The 21975-nt window shown below is 38.6% G+C and overlaps 1 protein-coding gene and 3 pseudogenes across 1 annotated transcript in view; all 4 read right to left on the bottom strand.

The window, feature by feature from the left end:
* Positions 1 to 603: 603 nt before the first annotated feature.
* nisch (nischarin) overlaps positions 604 to 21975 on the bottom strand; it is a 95994-nt gene continuing 74622 nt past the window's right edge. Inside the window, exons 19-21 of the mRNA XM_059944640.1 lie at positions 4752 to 4883; positions 3552 to 3713; positions 604 to 2331 (exon numbers count right to left, since the gene is read on the bottom strand). Coding sequence (XP_059800623.1) covers positions 1700 to 2331; positions 3552 to 3713; positions 4752 to 4883 — 926 coding nt within the window. The 3' untranslated portion in view covers positions 604 to 1699. The remainder of the gene's footprint in view (positions 2332 to 3551; positions 3714 to 4751; positions 4884 to 21975) is intronic.
* On the bottom strand, positions 14686 to 15693 carry LOC132378028 (ATP synthase subunit a-like; annotated as a pseudogene).
* Positions 16581 to 19667, bottom strand: LOC132378027 (NADH-ubiquinone oxidoreductase chain 2-like; annotated as a pseudogene).
* Positions 16581 to 20835, bottom strand: LOC132378029 (NADH-ubiquinone oxidoreductase chain 1-like; annotated as a pseudogene).

Below are 21975 nucleotides of genomic sequence, written 5' to 3'. Positions count from 1 at the left end.
ACGACACTCTCATTATATGCACGTGCAGCTCAACTCTTTTGAGTGATAATGCAGTAAGTTTGAAGTTAATAACTCATCTCTGCTACCTTAGGCCACGGACTTCTCAATCACCCCTCGTATTTTGTTCTGTGCAAGTACCTCGACTCCAATGTCTTCTCAACAAGTGAAATCAGGCTAACTGGCTTATAATTTCCTGTCTTTTACCCCCCTTGTTCTGAAGACTTCAGTAATCTCACCTACGCTCTTCATCCATTTTACTTTGTCCATACATTTTCAAGCTGTTGAACCCACCCCCTTCTTTAAAAAAGTTATACAGCTATATCAATCTTATGGAGAAATCACCAGCTAATCTACTCAAGAGTGCAGGCAACTTTACCTAGAATGAAAGATACCCAAGGAAGTTTATCATCATGATATGGCAGAAAGCAAGTTCCTTCTGTTACAAAGCAAACTAACTAGCAGTGTCACACAAGTTCTTGCTGAGCTGGTTTTGATAGAAGTTCATTCATTTGAAACAATGCTTCTCTGCTGAATATTTCCAGCACTTTTGTAAAATTTATGCCTGTCTTAAAACTACTTCAGAAACATTAATACTTTAATCTTTGAAACAGAATAGTTATCCAATATTTTAAAGTGAGTTGAAAAGTCTAATGCTAGACAAGTTTCATCCATTTACATTACTCAGTGACCACAATAAAGCATATTCAACTTCACTTCCATTATTTGAAACTAGTCTTTCAAAACAACTTTATTGGGCTAGTTTTCATATGCACGATTTTCGCTGCTGCAGTAAACATGTATTGGAGAAGGGAGAGAAAAATTCATGTTCTTGACCTGAAATATACTAATCTGGAATAATCTACATGACAGGAGATACAAGCACAACCTAGTCAACTGCTATCTTGTTCTATTATTTATATCCATTTAGGATGACATCAATCAATGATATTTCAGGCACCTTGTTTGGCAAATTACCACCAGAAACTATTTTTAACTTTACAAATCAAGTTCCAGTTCCAATGCATTGAATCAAGCCCTACAAAACATAGCAGAGCATCTGCAGGATACTCGCATTGCAGAGCAGTACTTTGGCTTTCTAAAACAATAATGGCAAAATAGTTTTCGTGTCCATAGCTACAGACACGTCAGCAGTCCCCTTCTACATCTCAGCAGCACTACTATTGGTTTATTACATGCAACAAAAGCAAACTAGCTGGCATTGATCCAACTTACCATATTATACTGAATACTAAGTGGAACAGATCAAGCTAAACATGTTAAACAGTTTTTTTTAATATTCTGCAATACTATGTAATAATATTAAAATACAGTAAGCTTAAGGTTACTCTTTGTTTAAAAACTATTTAAGACCAACAACTTTATTTCAAATCATAGCAGCAGATTAGAGAGCTGTCCATTAGATACAAACATTATATTTTATATTTCAAAACATTCAAGCGTAACATGCAATAGTGACCTTTTATGTAGAGTTTACATTGCACAATGTAGCAGGATGCATCAGTTTATGTTACACATATTATTTTACATGTTAAAAAATAAACTCTAAAAGCCCTAGACATCAAAGGAACAACTTGTCTGACTCCCATGGTATTTACAAATTCCCCAAGAGTGCTGTACATTTAATTATTCATGATCAGTATAATGTTTATGGTTTGTTGGACACTCTTGGCAACAACTTTTAGCCTGTAAGTTCAACGGGTAGTTCTCTGCTACAAAGAATTTCCCACTGCCTAGCAAGCAATGCAATCAGCTTTTCACGACTTTCAGGACTGGCTACAAAGAGACACCACTGGACTTCATTGCTGATGCTGCAGTAACTTCTTCTATCTGCAGAACAGGTATTAAGTGGATGTTCAAAATGGTCAAGCATCATATTACTTAAGAGATCCCGATTCTGTACATCATCGAACACAAAAGTGATGGCCTGTGGATAGGTCTGGTAACCCATGAGCACTCGATCCAGGTCGCGAATTCTTCTAACATCAGTTAATTGGTATTTGTCCCGCTTTGGTGGTTCTTTTGCAAATTCGGGTAATGGATAACTAACATAATCTTCTTCGAACAGAAGCATATCATAGCTTGTCAAAATTAACGTTTTAGGCTGCAAAGAACACTTGCAAGAATATAAAGAATTCTCCAAAGACTCTACTTGAAATGCCAAAACATACAAGAGGATGTTAGATGTTCGGAGATTATTTAGATCTTGAACATTTTCTGCTATCATAAATGTCAGATCACCAACCTCCTCTTCACTGGGATAAATGAATTTCACTCGACTGGAGTGGACAATTTCATAATTTTCCATTTGACCTGTTCAGAATAGAATCATGCATGTTAACAGTATTCTTGGGATATTCATGTTTTGCAAACAAAACCAAAAAAAAGGCATGAGCTGCCCGGACTCCAATTCTGCTCCACCATTCAACCTGATCTGATTAAAGCCTCCAGCTGACCACTGCACATCATTCCCATACCCGAAATCTGCAGTCTTTATAGTTAACCTCCTTGATCTGATTATAGGTTCCAACTAACCATTTCAAATTTAGTTGAAAAGCAGACTGCTCACAAGGTTAGTGCACACTTGAATTAAGCAGAGTCTTACTATCCACACAGCACTTTTCAGTCATTATTTTATTGTGGCTACATTAAATTTTCAGAGTTACCAATGACTGTAGCAATATAATATAGTTATTAAGGAGGAAGATTCATTTAAAAAAATGTGCCTTGGTTGAAGCGTAATGTAAAAAAACATATTCAATTGGTTATTAATAATACATATAAAATGCTGAAGGAACTTAGCAGGTCCGGCAACATCTATGGAAATGAACAAACAGTAAACATTTTGTGTCGAGACCCTTCTTCAGGCCTATTAGTAATGGTCTAAGAAACACATGCTAGGACATCATCCACATCAAGAAAAATACCGCATTAAGCATTCTTACCCTCTCATTGTGCTTCAAGGGCAGCTTTGGCATCTACTGCTTTGGAGATACCAAACAGATGTGAACCTGAAAACAATCATGTTATCTACATACACAAAATACGGGGAGAATACAGCCAGTCCACAAAATAAACATTTGGTAAGAGTATTACAAATTTAATTATATATTTTATAATGGAAAACAAATAGATCTGTGATCATTTTCAGCATTAAATCTCATTTTACCCAAGACTTTATCAGTACAACTGAAATGCATGGAAAGTGGCATACTTAGCAGACATATTTCATTCAAATAGTTTTGACATTCTCATTGCAATCTACTGTTTTTGTATTTATCAGAAACTGACTTTGCACAAGTAATACTAACAAGGTATCAGTTGACCAAATGCTTCTGGTAATAATTAACGCATGCACATATACTTTTACTAAATGCAGTGCAGTAAGACACATTAGAAGTAAAATCAGATAAATTGTGAGAACCGCTGAGAAGGTTAACTAAAAAGGATCATTGCAGATTTCAGGTATGACAATGCTACAGAGCCTTGAATTGAAATACTGCAAAAAATAAACTACGTCATAGCACGGTTACCTGTACTTTTCTTTCCAAATTCTGTATAAAAGTCGAGCTCTACTGGCTCCGGCGAAGGTGTTCGTTCCAACAAAGATAATACAGCCATTAATTGCTGTACAAATGTATGTGTTGTATAACTGTCCCTGGTCAGGCAAGCAATTGTGTGTTCAGCAGATGGACCTATAAACAAAAGTAGAATAGCTCATTTCTAGTTAAAATTTCTAATAAAACAAAACTGAGGTCTGTGCCAAGTCTAGAAGAAAATAATTTGCTAAAATATGTACCAAGCATATGCATTTTTCCTTAATATTAGAAAAGAAATTTACTAATAGTGAAATACTGAGTTACAGGGATGACATTTTCAACTGTTAATCAAACCCAAACAAGGTTTGTACGATTAAAAAAAAGGATGAATGAGTGCACATATGCACAATGTCTCAGTATCCATTTCTGAACATTCGCAATCATTACCAGCGCAGAACTTGGGAGTTTTCAGGGGAACATTTTGTTGAACAACAACGAAAGAATAACAGTAACAACTATATAATTAGACAGCCATTTGGTCCTACAATAAAAATAAAGCAATACTACTACTGGCAGCTATCTTCACAGCATTGCTCTTACCAGTTCCCAGAAAAGCTACAAAATGATATACCTAATCCCAACAGTGAATACAAAGTAGAAGAGACTGAGACACAAATTTATTAAAAAGCTAGAATTATTTTCACTGGAGTCATAAAGACCAATGGGAGATTTAACACTGGTTCAAAATTAGAAACATTTCCTTCATAAAGAACCACAAGGATTATCAGAGTAGGGTTAGCTGAAAATTTTCTCAGTATTGTCCATCATAACTTTCTAACAGACACTGGATTTACAAGGAAAGAGTACAGGTGTGGGATTAGCATAATAGCTTTCAAGGAGTTGGCTCAGACACAAAAGCTAAACTCAAGGTTAGTAAAATAAAATTAATTAGTAGTATAGGAATTCAACCCAAAAGAAGTGGAATTTTGCCAAAAGCTCCTAGTTCTTAGTACAAATAAATCAATTAGAACAATGCATAGTAAACTATCAACAATTTGTTTTACAAAATTATGCCCAAAAAGCCATGAGATTCAGGATACAAGTTTCCTATTATACCATTCTTAAAATAACTACATAGATAATAAGCATTTTCTGGAAGCCAGCATCTTGTTACAATTAAAAGTGACAACTCACCAGTGATGCGGAAGTATTGATCAAAAAGGCCCAAGTGTATGGAGTGCAGATCATTTAACTTCAGGACAAAGCAGAACGATAAGAGCAAACCACTCTGCTCAGAATTTGAAGATGGCTTTTCATTCCAATATCCTGGATAAAAATTTATGTAACAGCCCTTGAAATGTTGTTGACAGCTTGTGGAACACTTACGTTTCCATAATTATTTTAAAGTCTAAATACTATACATTAAAAAATGAATGTGTAAAGCAAAAGCATATTAATATCATGGAATTAAGTGATAATATATTAATGGGACAAGTATTAAATTAGTATTAATATAATTTTGCTTTATGCAAAGACCAAGTGAGTTCATTTATAGCAGAGGCCCCTTAACAATGACAGAAATTAATCGCTCACATTATTTTCATTAGTAAACATCTCCTGAGATTAACCCAAATTACCAAAATTGATATTGAGGTTAAACGCACAATTTTTCTGTAGGATACTATGTATCAGTTATGCATATCTAAGGTTCTAAACTTGGCCAACTTTGAGATGATATCAGTGCTAATCCAATAGGCCTTAGCAGTCCAACCTGAGAAAGGGCAATATCTCTCCACCTCTACACTCCCAACCTATTTTAACCAACAAATACTTTTCCCATCTTGAAGGTTGTCTCCAAATACTGATAAGGTTGTCTTTAAAATTCCTATTCAAAGGATGAGTATAATCAAGTTAATACAACCATGTCAGTTGTAAAAAGTGAAATTATGCATCTATAAATTGAGTTATACTTGAGGTTTAAAAAATTCTTGAAATTGGCTCTAAAAATAAGTTTTAGCCTACAAAATCCATGGAAATATTGACATCCAATTAAAAAAAAGCTTGGATACTTTGAACTTTAGAATCCTTACCTCAAAAGCCATAAAAGATTCTAGTAAATTGTTAAAAAATACTAATTCTCCCATCTCGTACATTAATTCACATTCCTCTCAGGTAAATGCTTCCTTTCTCTACTGCCAATTCTTCAACTTTCCCATAATATATCAAAACCCTTAGGATATCTTAATATTTCCTTTACCATCACCTTTTACTTACACAAGAGATAAACAGAGCAAGATTCACTAATCCTTACATGTTTGTCCTTTGTAGTAGCTTCTTGCCCTTTCAGAATTTCCAACTTCTTCGTTACCCCACTATCCAAACAGCTCCTTTTTCTTAAGTATGGTCCTCAATTTCGATTTTTTTTCCATATGGCACAACAAAGTTCACACACCTTTCTTGTTGCTAACATCTTAATTATTAAAGCATAAAATGCACCAATAATTTTTCAGATTAACCAGAACCTATTAGCCACAATTCTCTCATTAATTTGATCCCATATTATGGGCTCCAAAGATTCACCCACAGCCAAAAAAGAGTTATATAGCTCTAAAAATACCTGGCTAAAAAATACCCGGTTAACACTTCAACAAAGCAAAATTACCAATCCCAAAAATAGTTGGAAAATTATAGAGCATGACTCTTCCTTTTATGGAAATGGGCAGCATGCTAAAGAAAAATCTGCCTTTTAGGTTTAGAAACAGAAGATCTAAAGGATGAAAAAGCATAAAACCAATTATGAAAAGTTTGAAATAAATTTAATTATCAAAGAACATGTCACTATATATAACCCTGAGATTCAATTTCCTGATTCATAAAGATCAAAATCCCGTACTCCAAAGTCTCCGCAAAATATACAATGGCACTGAATACAGCAATTTCCTGCTGGTACGGATACCATTCAAAACTGGTCCCAAGTTCCACACAAATGTCTAATGCCCATTTTAGGCTCCATAGTAGACATTATTTTGGGATTTATAGGACAGAGTTGCTGCACTCAGGGTTCTTCAGGTAACTCTGCAGTCTAAGCAATGAGTACAGTTCTTATCCGCAGGGGATTTGGTTCTGGGACACCCCCCCCTCCACCCCGATACCAAAAAACATAGATGCTCAAGTCCCTTATTTAACCTGACTCAGTGCGGGTGGACTTTAGGACCCCGGGGAGCTCCAGACCTGCAGCCTGCAGCTGCTGCTGAATCCGCACCGTTTCTGTTCCGTTGATGGAAAATGATCGCGATTGAAAATAAAGTGGAAATAATAAAGCGATCGGAAAGAGGTGAAACGCCATCGGTCACTGGAAAAGCGTTAGGCAACAGTCGGTTAACAATCGGAACAATTTTAAAGGATAAAGTGAGAATAATGGAGCATGTGAAAGGGCCTGCCCCGATGAAAGCTACAATTATTACTAAGCAAAGCAGTGGTTTAATTATTGAAATACATACATTTCTTAAGTGTTTTATATGCATAGAAAAGTAAAATATATACTACATACTAAGACAAACGTTTCACTAACTGACGCTAAATAATACCGGATGTACCTGTTCCAACTCACGTACAAATCCGATAAAGACTGCCTGTACTTTAAATCATCTCTTGATTACTTATAGTACCTAATACAATGTAAATGTTATGTAAATAAATTGTTATATTGTATTGTTTAGGGAATAACGACAAGACAAAAAAGTCTGTACATGCTCAAACAGTAGTGCTGGAGAGAAAACTTCCAGGATATTTTTTTTCAATCCCAATCCGTGGTACCCTACGCACATCCTCCTGTATACTTTAAATCATCCCTAGATTACATATAATACCTAATACAATGTAAATGCTATGAAAATAGTTGTTATACTGTATTGTTTAAGGAATAATAACAAGAAAAAAAGTCTATACATGCTTAAACGAGTGCTGGAGAGAAAACTTTTGGGTTTTCCCGATCAGCGGTTGGTTGAATCCATGCATGCGGAACCCATAGATAAGGAGGGTTGACTATACTTCAAAATCAAAAACCACTTCAAAGACAAGTGGGTAACAGTCAGGAGAGGGAAGGGGAAGAGTCAGGTACTAGAGAGTACCCCTGTGGCTGTACCCCTTGACAATAAATACTCCTGTTTGAGTACTGTTCAGAGGGGACAGCCTACCTGGGGGAAGCAACAGTGGCCATGCCTCTGGCACAGAGTCCGGCACTATGGCTCAGAAGGGCAGGGGAAGGAAGAGGCAGGCAGTAGTGAATGGGGACTTTATAGTTAGAGTCAGACAGGCGATTCTGTGGACGCAGGAAAGAAACACAGATGATAGCTTGCCTCCCAGGTGTTAGGATCCGGCATGCTTCTGATTGCATCCATGATATCCTGCAGTGGGAGGCAGAACAGCCAGAGATCGTAGTACACATTGGTACCAAAAACATAGGCAAGAAAAGGGAGGAGGTCCCCTGAAAACAAACTCCAGGGAGTTAGAAAGGAAGTTGAGAAGCAGGACCGCAAAGGTAAGCATCTCGGGATTACCGCCTGTGCCATGCGACAGTGAGAATAGGAATAGAATGAGGTGGAGGATAACTGCGTGGCTGAGGGATTGGAGCAAGGGGCAGGGATTCAGATTTCTGGATCATTAGGACCTCTTTTGGGGCAGGTGTGGCCTGTACAAAAAGGATGGGCTGCACTTGAATCACAGGGGGGATCAACATCCTGACCGGGAGGTTTGCTAAGGCTACTGGGGAGAGTTTAAACTAGAATTGTTGGGGGGTGGGTACTGAACTGAAGAGACTAGGGAAGAGGCGGTTGGCTCACAAATAGAGAAAGTTTGGAGACCAAGTGTGAGGGAGGATAGGCAGGTAATAGATAAGGGACGTGCTCAGATGAACAGTTTGAGATGAGTCTATTTTAACGCTGGGAATATTGTGAACAAAGCAGATGAGTTTAGAGAGTGGATCAGGACTTGGAGCTATGAGGGGTGGCCATTACAGAGACGTGGATGGCTCAGGGACAGGAATGGTTACTTCCAAGTGCCGGGTTTATATATTTCAGAACGAACAGGGAGGGAGGCAAAAGAGGTGGGGGCATGGCACTGTTATAGTGTCACAGCTGCAGAAAAGGTGGACGTCATGGAGGGATTGTCTACCTAGTCTCTGTGGGTGCAAGTTAGGAACAGGAAGGGGTCAATAACTTTACTGGGTGTTTATTACAGGCTGCCCAACTGTAACAGGGTTATTGAGGAGCAGATGGGAAAAAGATCCTGGAAAGGTGTAATAATAACAGAGTTGTCATGATGGGAGATTTTAATTTCCCAAATATCGATCGGCATCTCCCTAGAGCAAGGGGTTTAGATGGGGTGGAGTTGTTAGATGTGTTCAGGAAGGTTTCTTGACACAATATGTAGATAAACCTACAAGAGGAGAGACTGTACTTGATTTGGTAATGGGAAATGAACCTGGTCAGGTGTCAGATCTCACAGTGGGAGAGCAATTTGGAGATAGTGATCATAATTCTGTCTCCTTTACAATAGCATTGGAGAGAGATAGGAACAGACAAGTTAGGAAAGCGTTTAATTGGAGTGAAGTACCAGGCTACCAGGCAGGAAATTGGAAGCTTAAATTGGGAACAGATGTTCTCAGGGAAAAGTATGGAAGAAATGTGGCAAATATTCAGGGGATATTTGTGTGGAGTTCTGCATAGGTACGTTCCAATGTGACAGAGAAGTTATGGTAGAGTAGGAACTGTTATGGTAGGAACTGTGGTGTACAAAGGCTGTAATAAATCTAATCAAGAAGAAAAGAAAAGCTTGGAAAAGTTTCAGTGAGTTAGGTAATGTTAGGGATCTAGAAGATTATAATCCTAACAGGAAAGATCTTAAAAAGGAAATTAGGAGAGCCAGCAGGGGCCATGAGAAGGCCCTGACAGGCAGGATTAAGGAAACCCCCAAGGCATTCTACAAGTATGTGAAGAGCAAGAGGATAACATGTGAAAGCAAAGGACCTATCAACTGTGACAGTGGGAAAGTGTGTATGGAACTGGAGGAAATAGCAGGGGTACTTAATGAATACTTCAGTATTCACTATGGAAAAGGATCTTGGCGATTGTAGTGCTAACTTGCAGCAAACTGAAAAGCTTGAGCATGTAGATATTAAGAAAGAGGATGTGCTGGAGCTTTTGGAGACCATCAAGTTGGATACATCGCCAGGACCAGATGAGATGTATCTCAGGCTACCGTGAGAGGCGAGGGAGGAGATTGCTGAGCCTCTGACGATGATCTTTGAATCATCAATGGGGACGGGAGAGGTATCAGAGGATTTGAAGGTTGTGGATGCTGTTCCTTTATTCAAGAAAGGGAGTAGAGATAGCCCAGGAAATGATAGATCAGTGAGCCTTACTTCAGTGGTTGGTAAGCTGATGGAGAAGATCCTGAAAGGCAGGATTTATGAACATTTGGAGAGGAACAATATGATTAGTAATAATCAGTATGGCTTTGTCAAGGGCAGGTAATGCCTTACGAGCCTGACTGAATTTCTTGAGGATGTGACTAAACACATTAATCAAGGATGTTGCCTGGATTGGGGAGCATGCCTTATGAGAATAGGTTGAGTAAACTCGGCCTTTTCTCCTTGGAGTGGAGGATGAGAGGTGACCTGATAGAGGTGTACAAGATGCTGAGAGGCATAGATTGTGTGGGTAGTTAGAGGCTTTTTCCCAGGGCTGAAATGGTTGCCACAAGTGGACACAGGTTTAAGGTGCTGGGGAGTAGATACAGAGATGTCAGGGGTATGTTTTTTACTCAGAGAGGCGAGTACATGGAATGGACTGCCGGCAATTGTGGTGGAGACGGATACAATAGGGTCTTTTAAGAGACATTTAGATAGGTACATGGAGCTTAGTAAAATAGAGGGCTATAGCTAAGACTAGTATTTCTGAGGTAGGGACATGTTTGGCACAACTTTGTGGGCCGAAGGGCCTGTATTGTGCTGTAGGTTTTCTATGTTTCTATGAAGAGCAGTAGATGTAGTGCATATGGATTTTAGCAGGGCATTTGATAAGGTACCCCATTACCAGGCTTATTGAGGAAGTAAGGAGGCATAGGATCCAAGGGGACATTGCTTTGTGGATCCAGAACTGGCTTGCCCACAGAAGGCAAAGAGTTGTTGTAGATGGGTCATATTCTGCATGAAGGCCAGTGACCAGTAGTGTGTCTCAGGGATCTGTTCTGGGACCCTTACTCCCCATGATTTTTATAAATGACCTGGATGAGGAAGTGGAGGGATGGGTTAATAAGTTTGCTGATGACACAAAAGTTGGAGGTGTTGTGGATAGTGTGGAGGGCTGTCAGAGGTTACAACGGAACATTGATAGGATGCAAAGCTGGGCTGAACAGTGGCAGATAGAGTTCAACACAGATAAGTGTGAAGTGGTTCATTTTGGTAAGTCAAATATGATGGCAGAATATAGTATTAATGCTAAAACTCTTGGCAGTGTGGAGGATCAATGGGATCTTGGGGTCGGAATCCATAGGACACTCAAAGCAGCTGTGCAGGTTGACTCTGTGGTTAAGAAGGCGTATGGTGTATTGGCCTTCATCAATCGTGGAATTGAATTTAGGAGCTGAGAGGTAATGTTGCAGCTATGTAGGACCCTGGTCAAACCCCATTTAGAGTACTGTGCTCAGTTCTGGTTGCCTTACTACAGGAAGGATCTGCAAACCATAGAAAGGGTGCAAAAGAGATTTACAAGGATGTTGCCTGGATTGGGAGCATGCCTTAGGAAAACAGGTTGAATGAACTCAGCCTTCTCTCCTTGGAGCGACAGAGGATGAGAGATGATCTGATAAAGGTGTATAAGATAAGAGGTATTGATCGTGTAGATAGTCATAGGCTTTTTCCCAGGGCTGAAATGGTTGCCACAAGAGGACACAGGCTTAAGGAGCTGGGGAGTAGGTACAGAGGAGATGTCATTTTTTACTCAGACAGTGGTGAGTGCGTGGAATGGGCTGCTGGCAATGGTGGTGGTGGATACAATAGGGTCTTTTAAGAGACCTTTAGATAGGTACATGGAGCTTAGAAAAGTAGAGTGCTATGGGGAATTTTAGTAATTTCTAAGGTAGGGACATGTTTGGCCTGAATTGTGCTGTAGGTTTTCTATGTTTCAATTTCCTATCCTTGCTTAGTTCCAACCAGGAACCATCCAGACATCCTGGCAAGCACACCAAAAGTGCACAAGCTGTCTAATAAAGAACAAGTAAAAAGATTAATGGATATCAGATGTTCTGGGAATCAAGTGATTGTGGGGAGGTGGGAGAAGACTGGTGCAAGAAAGTGGAAGTGGAAATGGAAATGAAAGAAGATCAAATATGTTCTTATTAAATGGCAGAAGGACACAATACCACTCTCCTACTTCCTTTACTTGTGTTCTTAAACTTACATGCAGGGCTCTCAGTACAACTGTTCAGGCTAACAAAATGGCTTCTCTGTAATTTTACTTAACGCTGTAATGGGTTTCTGTAGCTGGAATGTTTGGGTTATAACAGCAGATAAGGGGCGAAAATAACCAATGGAGAATTGTTACGCTATCTTGTATGTGTGAGCTAAGCGGGAGTTCATGGTCCTTTTCGGGAGGCGAGCGAGGAGGACGGAGGTGTGAGGAGTGGACAACGGTTCCAGAGTGGTGGATACTGTAAGTTGGTGGTTCAGACAGTGGCCAAAGGCTCGGAAGGTCGTTGTGGATGGAACCGGAGGCGTGAGCTCCAACATATTAAAATATTATGTGCATAAACTGATAAACTTAGTGATTTAGCACCTTTAGGTTACCTGGTTCTACTAACCTATCACTAAGAAATAATGATAAAGTTGTAATTATTTACTCGCCTTTGGTGTATTGGCTGATATTTGTGTTGCGAGGGGGAACTGGGGGGGCGGGGCATTACATAGTATTTACACTGAAATATTGCACTGTTGGCGGGGCGATGCCGGTTCACCCTAGGTGAATGGGGGTAAATTGGGGGTACGGATGCAACATACAGATGTTAATTAAGTTCAAGCACTGATTATAGCTGTGACAGAATTAGAGATAAATTTCTGCATTTAAGTATCACTTTCATTATATAATCAAATCATTGCAGCACAAGTCATTCAACTCAGACTCTGTGTGCCAGTTTCTAGTAGAGAAATTCCATTTTTTCATTTTTAGAATCTTTTTATTGGTACATAATCTTCTACAGCTATAAAATGATACAAAACCTCAACAAATTAATATATATACAATCAAAGCTGAAAATAAACAGTTCGTTATATATAAATGAAAAAAATGTATATGTAAGGAAAAGAAGGGGAGAAAAAAGAACCCCATCTAACTAAGAAAAAAAACCCCCACTGACTACAAAAGAAAAAAAACCATTAGGAATCAACCCCCGGGGTAATAAGTCTTACCATCATCTATAAAGAAAAAGAATCATCAACTGCCAATTCATATTTATATAGAATAAGATTGGAAGGAAACCATATAAAATAATTCAAATTAAATGGTAATATTTGGCCAAAGAGCCCCATCTTCTCTCAAAATCGAATCGGGGATCAAAAGTTCTACTAATTTTTTCCACACCGAGACATAACATTACTTGAGAAAACCATTCAATTAATGTAGGGACGGAGGTATCTTTCCATTTTAATAAAATAGCCCTTCTTGCTAATAATGTAACAAATGCAATTACATGTTGATTTGAAGATGAAATACCCTGAATATGATTCAGAACTATTCCAAATAGTACAGTCAATCTGTTAGGTTGTAAATTAATTTTCAGAGCTTTAGAAATTGTAGAAAATAAAGATTTCCAAAACAGTTTTAATAAAGAACATAATCAGGACATATGTGACAAAGTTTTACACCTATCGCAGTAGTTGTCTATACTAGGAAATATTTTAGATAATCTCTCCTTTGTTAAATAATAACAGTGAACAATTTTAAACTGAATTACACCGTGATTGGCACATATAGAAGAATTTACATTTTTCAAAACTCACAACCAATCTTCATTAACACAGGTCATATTAAGTTCTCTCTCCTAATCTTGTTTAATCTTTAGTGAGAGATTTTTGTAACAAAAGTAAATTATAAATTCTGCTAATGGAACCTCTCACTAAAGGATTCAACTTCAAAATGGTATCCAACAAATCAGGTTCTTGCAAATATGGAAACTTAGATAAATATTGTCCTAAAAAATGTCTAACCTGAAGATATTGCAGAAAATGTGTATGAGCGAGAGAAAATTTGTGTCATCAATCAACCATTACAAAATAAATCTGTAAAAGAACGGATCCCTTATTTCTCTATAGGAGAAAAATGGGATCGGTTATTGAAGGTTTAAATAAAAAGTTTTAATTAAAAAAAACTAGACAACTTAAGTTGTTTAAAATTTTAAAAATTGCAAAACTGAAACCAGATCAGTAAGGACTGTTTAATAACAGGGTAAAGATTTAAATTTGGAATTTTAGAGAGCTGTAAAGGTAATGGAGCTTCTAATATTGAAGTTAAATGAAATCGTTTAACAGCTTTTAATTCCAAATCAACCCATAGTGGTTTTTGGCTCTTGTTGAGCAAATATAGCCAAAAACATAATCTTCTGATATTATCAGCCCAATAATAGTCTTAAATTAGTAAGTGCAAGTCCACCATCTTTTTTAGATTTTTGTAAATGATATTTATTAATTCTTGGTCTTTTATTGTTCCAATTAAAGGAAGAAATAAGAGTCAGCTTGATCAAAAAATTTTTTAGTTAAAAATATTGGTATATTTTGGAAAATATATAAAAATCTAGGTAAAATCATCATTTTCACAGCATGGATACGACCTATTAAAGAAAGAGTAAGTGGATTCCATCTAGAAAATAGTTGTTTCATGGAGTCCATTAAAGGAACTATATTAGCTTTATAAAGATCTTTATATTTTTCCATAATTATAATACCTCAATATTTAAAAATATTAACAATTCTAAAAGGAATATCATTATATATAAAAACAGGCATTTAATGGAAACAATTCACTTTTATTGAAACAACACACAAAATGCTGGTGGAACACACCAGGCCAGGCAGCATTTATAAGGAGGACAGATGTGTGAGGAGCGGACAATAGTTCCAGGGTGATGGATACTGTAAGTTGGCAGTTATAGAGGTGGTTATAATCTCCTTATAGATGCTGCCTGGCCTGCTGTGTTCCACAAACATCTTGTGTGTGTTGCTTGAATTTCCAGCATCTGCAGATTTCCTCGTGTTTGCACTTTTATTGAAGTTAAGTTTATATCCTGAAAATTTACCAAAATCTTTTAGTGTTACTAAAAGTAAGAGATCAAAAACGTAAGCTTGAATTATTGCTACTGCGACTTCTAAAATTGTGAGGAGGAATAGAATAAGTGAAGTGAGGAGAGCAATTGAGGGTATAATGGAAATTAGGACGAAAGCTGCAGTTGCAATTAGTTGTATTAGGAGATGACCTGCTGTGAGGTTGGCCATTAACCGTACCCCTAGGGCTAAGGGTCGGATAAATAGACTAATAGATTCAATGATAATGAGGACTGGGACTAGGAGGGTGGGTGTTCCTTCCGGTAAGAAGTGACCTAGGGCCACTGTTGGTTGGTTGAGCATGCCAATTAGAACTGTGGTCAGTCAAAGGGGGATGACAAATGCTATGTTTAGTGAAAGTTGAGTTGTTGGAGTGAAAGTATATGGAAGTAATCCTAAGAGATTAATAGTGATTAAGAATAATATGAGTGCTGTAAGGATGGAAGCTCATTTATGTCCTCCAAAGTTTAGTGGTTGTGTAAGCTGGTAGGTGAAGCGGTTGATAAATCAGGTTTGTAGAATAAGCAGGCGGTTGTTTAACCATCGTTTAGTTGTTGTGGGAAAAATAAGTCAAGGAGTTATAATTGCTAAGGCAATAAGAGGAACTCCCAGTAGGGATGGGCTTAAGAATTGGTCAAAAAAGTTTAGGCTCATGGTCAGTTTCAGGGGGTTGGTTGAGATTTTTCCGTGCTTTTTGTGGTTGGGTTGTTGTTGAATAGATAGGATATTACCTTGCTCGGTATAATAGTTAGGAAGAATACCCATGCAAATAAGAAGATTAAAAATCAAGGACTTGGGTTGAGTTGAGGCATGTCATTAAGGGTGGTTGGGAGTCACCAGTTTTTAGCTTAAAAGGCTAATGCTAGACCCGGTTTAGCTTCTTAATGAAAGTTCTTCGAGTATTAGTGAGGATCAGTTCTCGAAGTGTTCCAATGGAACTGCTTCAACTACGATTGACATAAAGCTATAGTTGGCTCCACAAATCTCGGAACATTGGCCATAGAAGACTCCGGGGTGAGAAATAATAAAGGCTGTTTGGTTTAGACGGCCTGGTACTGCATCAATTTTTACTCCTAGTGCTGGAACTGTTCATGCATGGAGAACGTCTTCTGCAGTTACCAAGACTTGGATTGGGGATTGTATAGGGACTACCATACGATGGTCTGTTTCTAGGAGACGAAATTGTCCGGGGGAGAGATCTTCTGTTTGAATTATATAGGAATCAAATTCTAGGTTTTGATAGTCTGTATATTCGTAGTTTCAGCATCATTGATGTCCGAGTGCTTTAATTGTAATGTGGGGATCATTAATTTCATCTATTAAGTAAAGAATGCGTAGGGATGGTAGGGCGATTAGAATTAGGATAATTGCTGGAACAATGGTTCAGACGATTTCAATTTCTTGGGAGTCTAAAATATATTTGTTGGTTAATTTAGCTGAAATTGTTGCTACAATAACGTAAAGAACTAATGAGCTGATAAGAAACACGATTATAAGGGTATGATCGTGAAAGTGGAGTAGTTCTTCCATAACAGGGGAAGCTGCATCTTGAAAACCTAATTGTGATGGATGTGCCATGTTTAAGATTCGTGGGGTTTGAACCCACAATTTTACCCTGACAAGGTAATGTAATACTGTTTTACTAGAATCTCAAGAAAGTGACAGAGTGGTTATGTGGTTGGCTTGAAACCAATTAATGGGGGTTCAATTCCTTCCTTTCTTGTTTATTGATTTAGTAAGGTCGTTGAACCTGAACAAATGCTGGCTCTTCGCAGGTGTGATAAGGTGGTGGACATCCATGTAATCACTCCACGTTTGTGTGAGGTAGTTCGATATACATGATTTCACGTTTTGATGCAAATGCTTCTCATAGGATAAATATCATGATAATAACGGCTACTAGTGAGATTAGAGAGCCGATTGATGAAATAATGTTTCAATAGGTGTAGGCATCTGGATAGTCCGAGTATCGACGTGGCATTCCAGCTAGGCCTAGGAAATGTTGTGGGAAGAATGTCATGTTTACTCCTACAAATATAACTAGGAATTGTGTTTTTGTTCAGGCGGAGTGTAGGATGTAGCCTGTAATAAGTGGGAATCAGTGGACAAAGCCAGCCATAATAGCAAATACTGCTCCTATAGATAGGACGTAGTGGAAATGAGCTACGACGTAGTAGGTGTCATGTAGAATGATGTCTAGGGATGAGTTGGCTAAAACGATGCCAGTTAAACCTCCGACAGTAAATAGGAAAATGAAACCTAGTGCTCAAAGGAGAGGTGTCTCTCATTTAATAGAGCCGCCATGAAGGGTAGCCAGTCAGCTAAAGACTTTTACTCTGGTTGGGATAGCGATAATTATAGTTGCCGATGTAAAGTAGGCTCGTGTATCTACGTCTATTCCGACTGTAAATATATGATGGGCTCAAACAATGAAACCAAGAAGACCAATTGCTATTATTGCTCAAACCATTCCTATGTAGCCAAAAGGCTCTTTTTTTCCTGAGTAATAGGCTACAACATGAGAAATCATGCCAAAGCCTGGCAGAATAAGAATATAAACTTCTGGATGTCCAAAGAATCAAAAGAGATGTTGATAGAGAATGGGGTCTCCTCCACCTGCTGGGTCAAAGAAGGTTGTATTAAGATTACGGTCTGTGAGAAGCATGCTAATACCTGCTGCTAGAACTGGGAGTGATAGTAAGAGAAGGACAGTTGTAATAAGGATGGATCAAACAAAGAGAGGTGGGAGATTGCAGGGGGTTTCATATTAATGATTGTTGTGATAAAGTTAATAGATGCTAGAATAGAGGAGACTCCAGCTAAATGGAGGGAGAAGATAGTAAGGTCTACAGAAGCCCCAGCATGTGCAAGATTGCCGGCTAGTGGGGGGTACACTGTTCATCCTGTGCCAGCTCCGGCTTCTACTCCTGCTGAGGCTAAAAGTAAAAGGAAGGACGGAGGGAGGAGTCAAAAACATATTATTTATTCGTGGAAAGGCTATATCTGGAGCGCCAATTATCAGGGGAACTAGTCAGTTACCAAACCCACCAATCATAATTGGTATTACTATGAAGAAAATCATTACAAAGGCATGGGCTGTAACGATCACATTATAGATCTGGTCATCTCCCAACAATGCGCCTGGTTGACTTAGTTCTGTCCGGATTAATAGGCTGAGACCAGTACCCACTATCCCCGCTCATGCACCAAAGACTAAATAAAGGGTGCCAATATCTTTGTGATTAGTAGAGAATAATCAACGGTTAATTATTGCCACAGGTAAGATGGCTGAGATTTAAGCGGCGGATTGTAGCTCTGTGAAGAGAGGTTCAAGTCCTCTTCTTATCAAACATCAGCTCTGCAGTATAAGAATACATGGGATTGCAAATCCCAAGGAGGAGAATAGGCTCTCCCGGGGCTTCTCCCGCCTCACTGCCGTTAAACGGCGGGAGAAGCCTAGATAAAAGTTCGCTGGATAGAACGCTTAGCTGTTAACTAAGATTTTATAGGATCGAGGCCTATTTATCTAGTAGGGCTTTAGCTTAATAAAAGTATCTGAGTTGCATTCAGGAGATGTGAGATAAAATCTTGCAAGTCTTACAGAAATTAAGAGAGTTCCACTCTTGTTTAAAGCTTTGAAGGCTTTTGGCTTGTTTAAACCTAAATTTCTTACGTGGTTAGTGAGAGAATTATAGGAGTGAGTGGAAGGAGAAGTAAGGCGAGGGATGTTGTAACGGTTAGGAGTAGATTTGGTTGGAAGGTTTTTGTTCGTCATGATGATGAGGAGGTGGTGGGGTTGGGAGAAAGGGTGAGAGTAATTAACATAGGCGTAGGTAGAAGAATAAGCTAAGTAATGCTGTTAGGGCTATGAGTGTGGCTGGAATAAGAAGGTTTTGTTTAGTTATTTCTTGGAGGATGAGACATTTGGGCATGAAGCCTGTAAGAGGAGGAAGTCCTCCTAGGGAGAGGAGGGTTAGTATTGCCATAATGGTTAGTAGTGGTGATTTGGTTGATGAGATAGTGATTGAGTTGATTTTTGTGGTGTTATTTGTGTTAAGGAGAAGGAATAAGGATGAAGTTATAATGATGTAAATGGTTAGGTTGAGGAGGGTGAGATTTGGGGAATAATGTAGGATGATAATCATTCAGCCGATATGGGCGATTGATGAGTATGCTAGGATTTTTCGTAGTTGTGTTTGGTTAAGACCCCCTCAACCTCCAATGATAATTGATAGAATACCCATAGTTATAAGTAATGTTGGGTTGAGGAGATGATAAAGTTGTAGTAGGATTGCGAATAGTGCAAGTTTTTGTCATGTGGAGAGGATGAGTCCGGTAAGCAAGTTAAGTCCTTGGAGAACTTCTGGTAGTCAGAAGTGTAGGGGTGCTAGTCCAATTTTTAATGCTAAAGCAATGGAGAGAAGTGTGGCAGAGGTTGGGTGGATAATTTCTGTAATGCTTCATTGACCCGTGAGTCAAGCATTTGTGGTTCCTGCAAATAGGAGGACAGCAGAGGCAGTGGCTTGTGTAAGAAAGTATTTTGTGGTAGCTTCTGTTGCCCGTGGGTGATGTTGGTAAATTATAAGGGGTATAATGGCTATTGTATTAATTTCTAGGCCGATCCAGATTAATAGTCAGTGTGAGGCAATAAATGTTATTGTGGTACCTAATCCTAAGCTGAGGATTGTGATGGAGAGAACTAGTGGGTTCATTAGTAGAGGAAGGATTTTAACCAACATGTTTGGGGTATGGGCCCAAAAGCTTAAGATTAGCTGACTTTACTTAGAGAATAATATAGTTGGAAGTACCAAGGGTTTTGATCTCGAGCACAGGTTCGAATCCTGTTTTTCTAACATAGGGAAGAGGAATGGCTTTAACATTCATTATCCACTCTATCAAAGTGGCCCTTTGATTCAGGCACTTTTCCTTTTAAGTGTTTATCGGTGGGAGGCTGGCTGTGGCAATGGGTAAAGTGATATGTCATAGAATTATGGCTAGTGTGATGGGTAGGAAGTTTTTTCAGACAAGATGTATGAGCTGATCATATCGAAATCGTGGGTAAGAGGCTCGAATTCATAGGAATAACAGGGTTAGTGCGGTTGCTTTAAGTATGAGGTTGATGGTGGTGAGTTGTGGAAGATGAGGATTATAGGATGTTCCTAGGAATAGGATGACGGAGAGGGTATTTATTAACAGGATGTTGGAATATTCAGCTAAGAAGAAGAGGGCGAATGAACCTCCTGCATATTCGATGTTGAATCCTGAAACTAATTCGGATTTACCTTCTGTGAGGTCAAAGGGAGCTCGGTTGGTTTCTGCTAGTGTTGAGATGTATCATATTATGGCTAAGGGTCATACGGGGATGATTAACCAGATAGTTTCTTGGCTTAAGTTAAATGTGTGGAGTGTAAAGCCTCCTGTGAAGATAATTAAGGCTAGGAGGATCAGGGCAAGTGTTACTTCGTAGGAAATGGTTTGTGCAACTGCACGGAGGGCTCCTATGAGGGCGTATTTGGAGTTTGAGGCTCAGCCTGAGCCTAAGATGGTGTAAACTGTTAAGCTTGAGATGGTTAAAATAAAAAGTAGGCCCAGGTTTAAATTAAAGATTGAATGTGGGAGGGGTAGGGGAATTCATATTAATAGTGCTAGTGTTAGGGCAATAGTAGGAGTAATTAGGAATAGTAACTGGGATGAGAAGGATGGTCAGACTGGTTCTTTGGTGAATAATTTAAGTCCATTGGCAATAGGCTGTAAAAGACCATATGGACCTACTACGTTAGGCCCTTTGCAGAATTGTATATAACCTATGATTTTTCGTTCAACTAGGGTAAGAAAGGCTGTAGCTAAGAGGATGGGGATAATGAAGGCTAATGGATTAATAATGTAGAGAAGTACAAGATCTAGCATTAGTTAGGGAGAGGAATTGAACCTCTGAATCAAGGAGCTTAGGTCTTTTGCATTTACCAGGCTCTGCCACCCCAACAAACCATTATCTTTGGTCATTATATTTTATATTCACCAAAATCTTTTAGTGTTACTAAAAGATTAGGAATTGATTTCTCAGGATTCAAAATAAAAACCAAAAGATCATCTGCATAAAGAGAAATCTTATGTATGGTTCCATTCATAGAGATACCATGAATATTTTTAGCTTCACGTAGTGTTATTGCCAAAGGCTCCAATACAAGATTAAATAATAAAGGGCTTAAAGGACATCCCGGTCTCGTACCACAAGAAAGTGGAAAAAAAGACCTGAGATAATCAGTAATAACTGTGGCAATAGGATTCTTATAAATCATTTTAATCCACTTATTAAAATTATTACCAAAACCAAATTTTTCTAATACTTTAAACAAATATGGCCACTTAACTCTATCAAATGCCTTTTCTGTGTCGAGAGAGAAAACACATTGTGGTTGCTTAGATATTGGTGAATACATAATATTCAACAATCTCCGAACATTACAGAAAGAGTAACAGCCTTTAATAAAGCTTGTTTGATCCATAGAGATAATTTTAGTTATAATCATATAACCGTGTAACAATTACAGCACAGAAACAGGCCATCTCAGCCTTTCTAATCCGTGCCGAATGCTTACTCTCACCTAGTCCAACTGACCCGCACTCAACTCATAACCCTCCATTCCTTTCCTGTCCATATACCTATCCAATTTTACTTTAAATGACAATACTGAACCTGCGTCTACCACTTATACTGGAAGCTCATTCCACACAGCTGCCACTCTGAGTAAAGAAATTCCCCTTCGTGTTACCCTTAAATTTTTGCCCCCCGACTCTCAACTCCTGTCCTCTTGTTTGAATCTCCCCTACTCTCAATGGAAAAAGCCTATCCACGTCAACTCTATCTATCCCCCTCATAACTTTAAATACCTCTATCAAGTTCCCCCCCAACCTTCTACGCTCCAAAGAATAAAGACCTAACTTGTTCAATCTTTCCCTGTAACTTAGGTGCTGAAACCCAGGTAACATTCTAGTAAATCTTCTCTGTACTCTCCCTATTTTGTTGACATCTTTCCTGTAATTCAG

This window comes from Hypanus sabinus, chromosome 19, assembly GCF_030144855.1.
Source record: "Hypanus sabinus isolate sHypSab1 chromosome 19, sHypSab1.hap1, whole genome shotgun sequence".
Taxonomy (NCBI): Eukaryota; Metazoa; Chordata; class Chondrichthyes; order Myliobatiformes; family Dasyatidae; genus Hypanus; species Hypanus sabinus.
The sequence above is the reverse complement of the archived record's forward strand: the minus strand, read 5'-3'. Positions and strand labels throughout refer to the sequence as shown.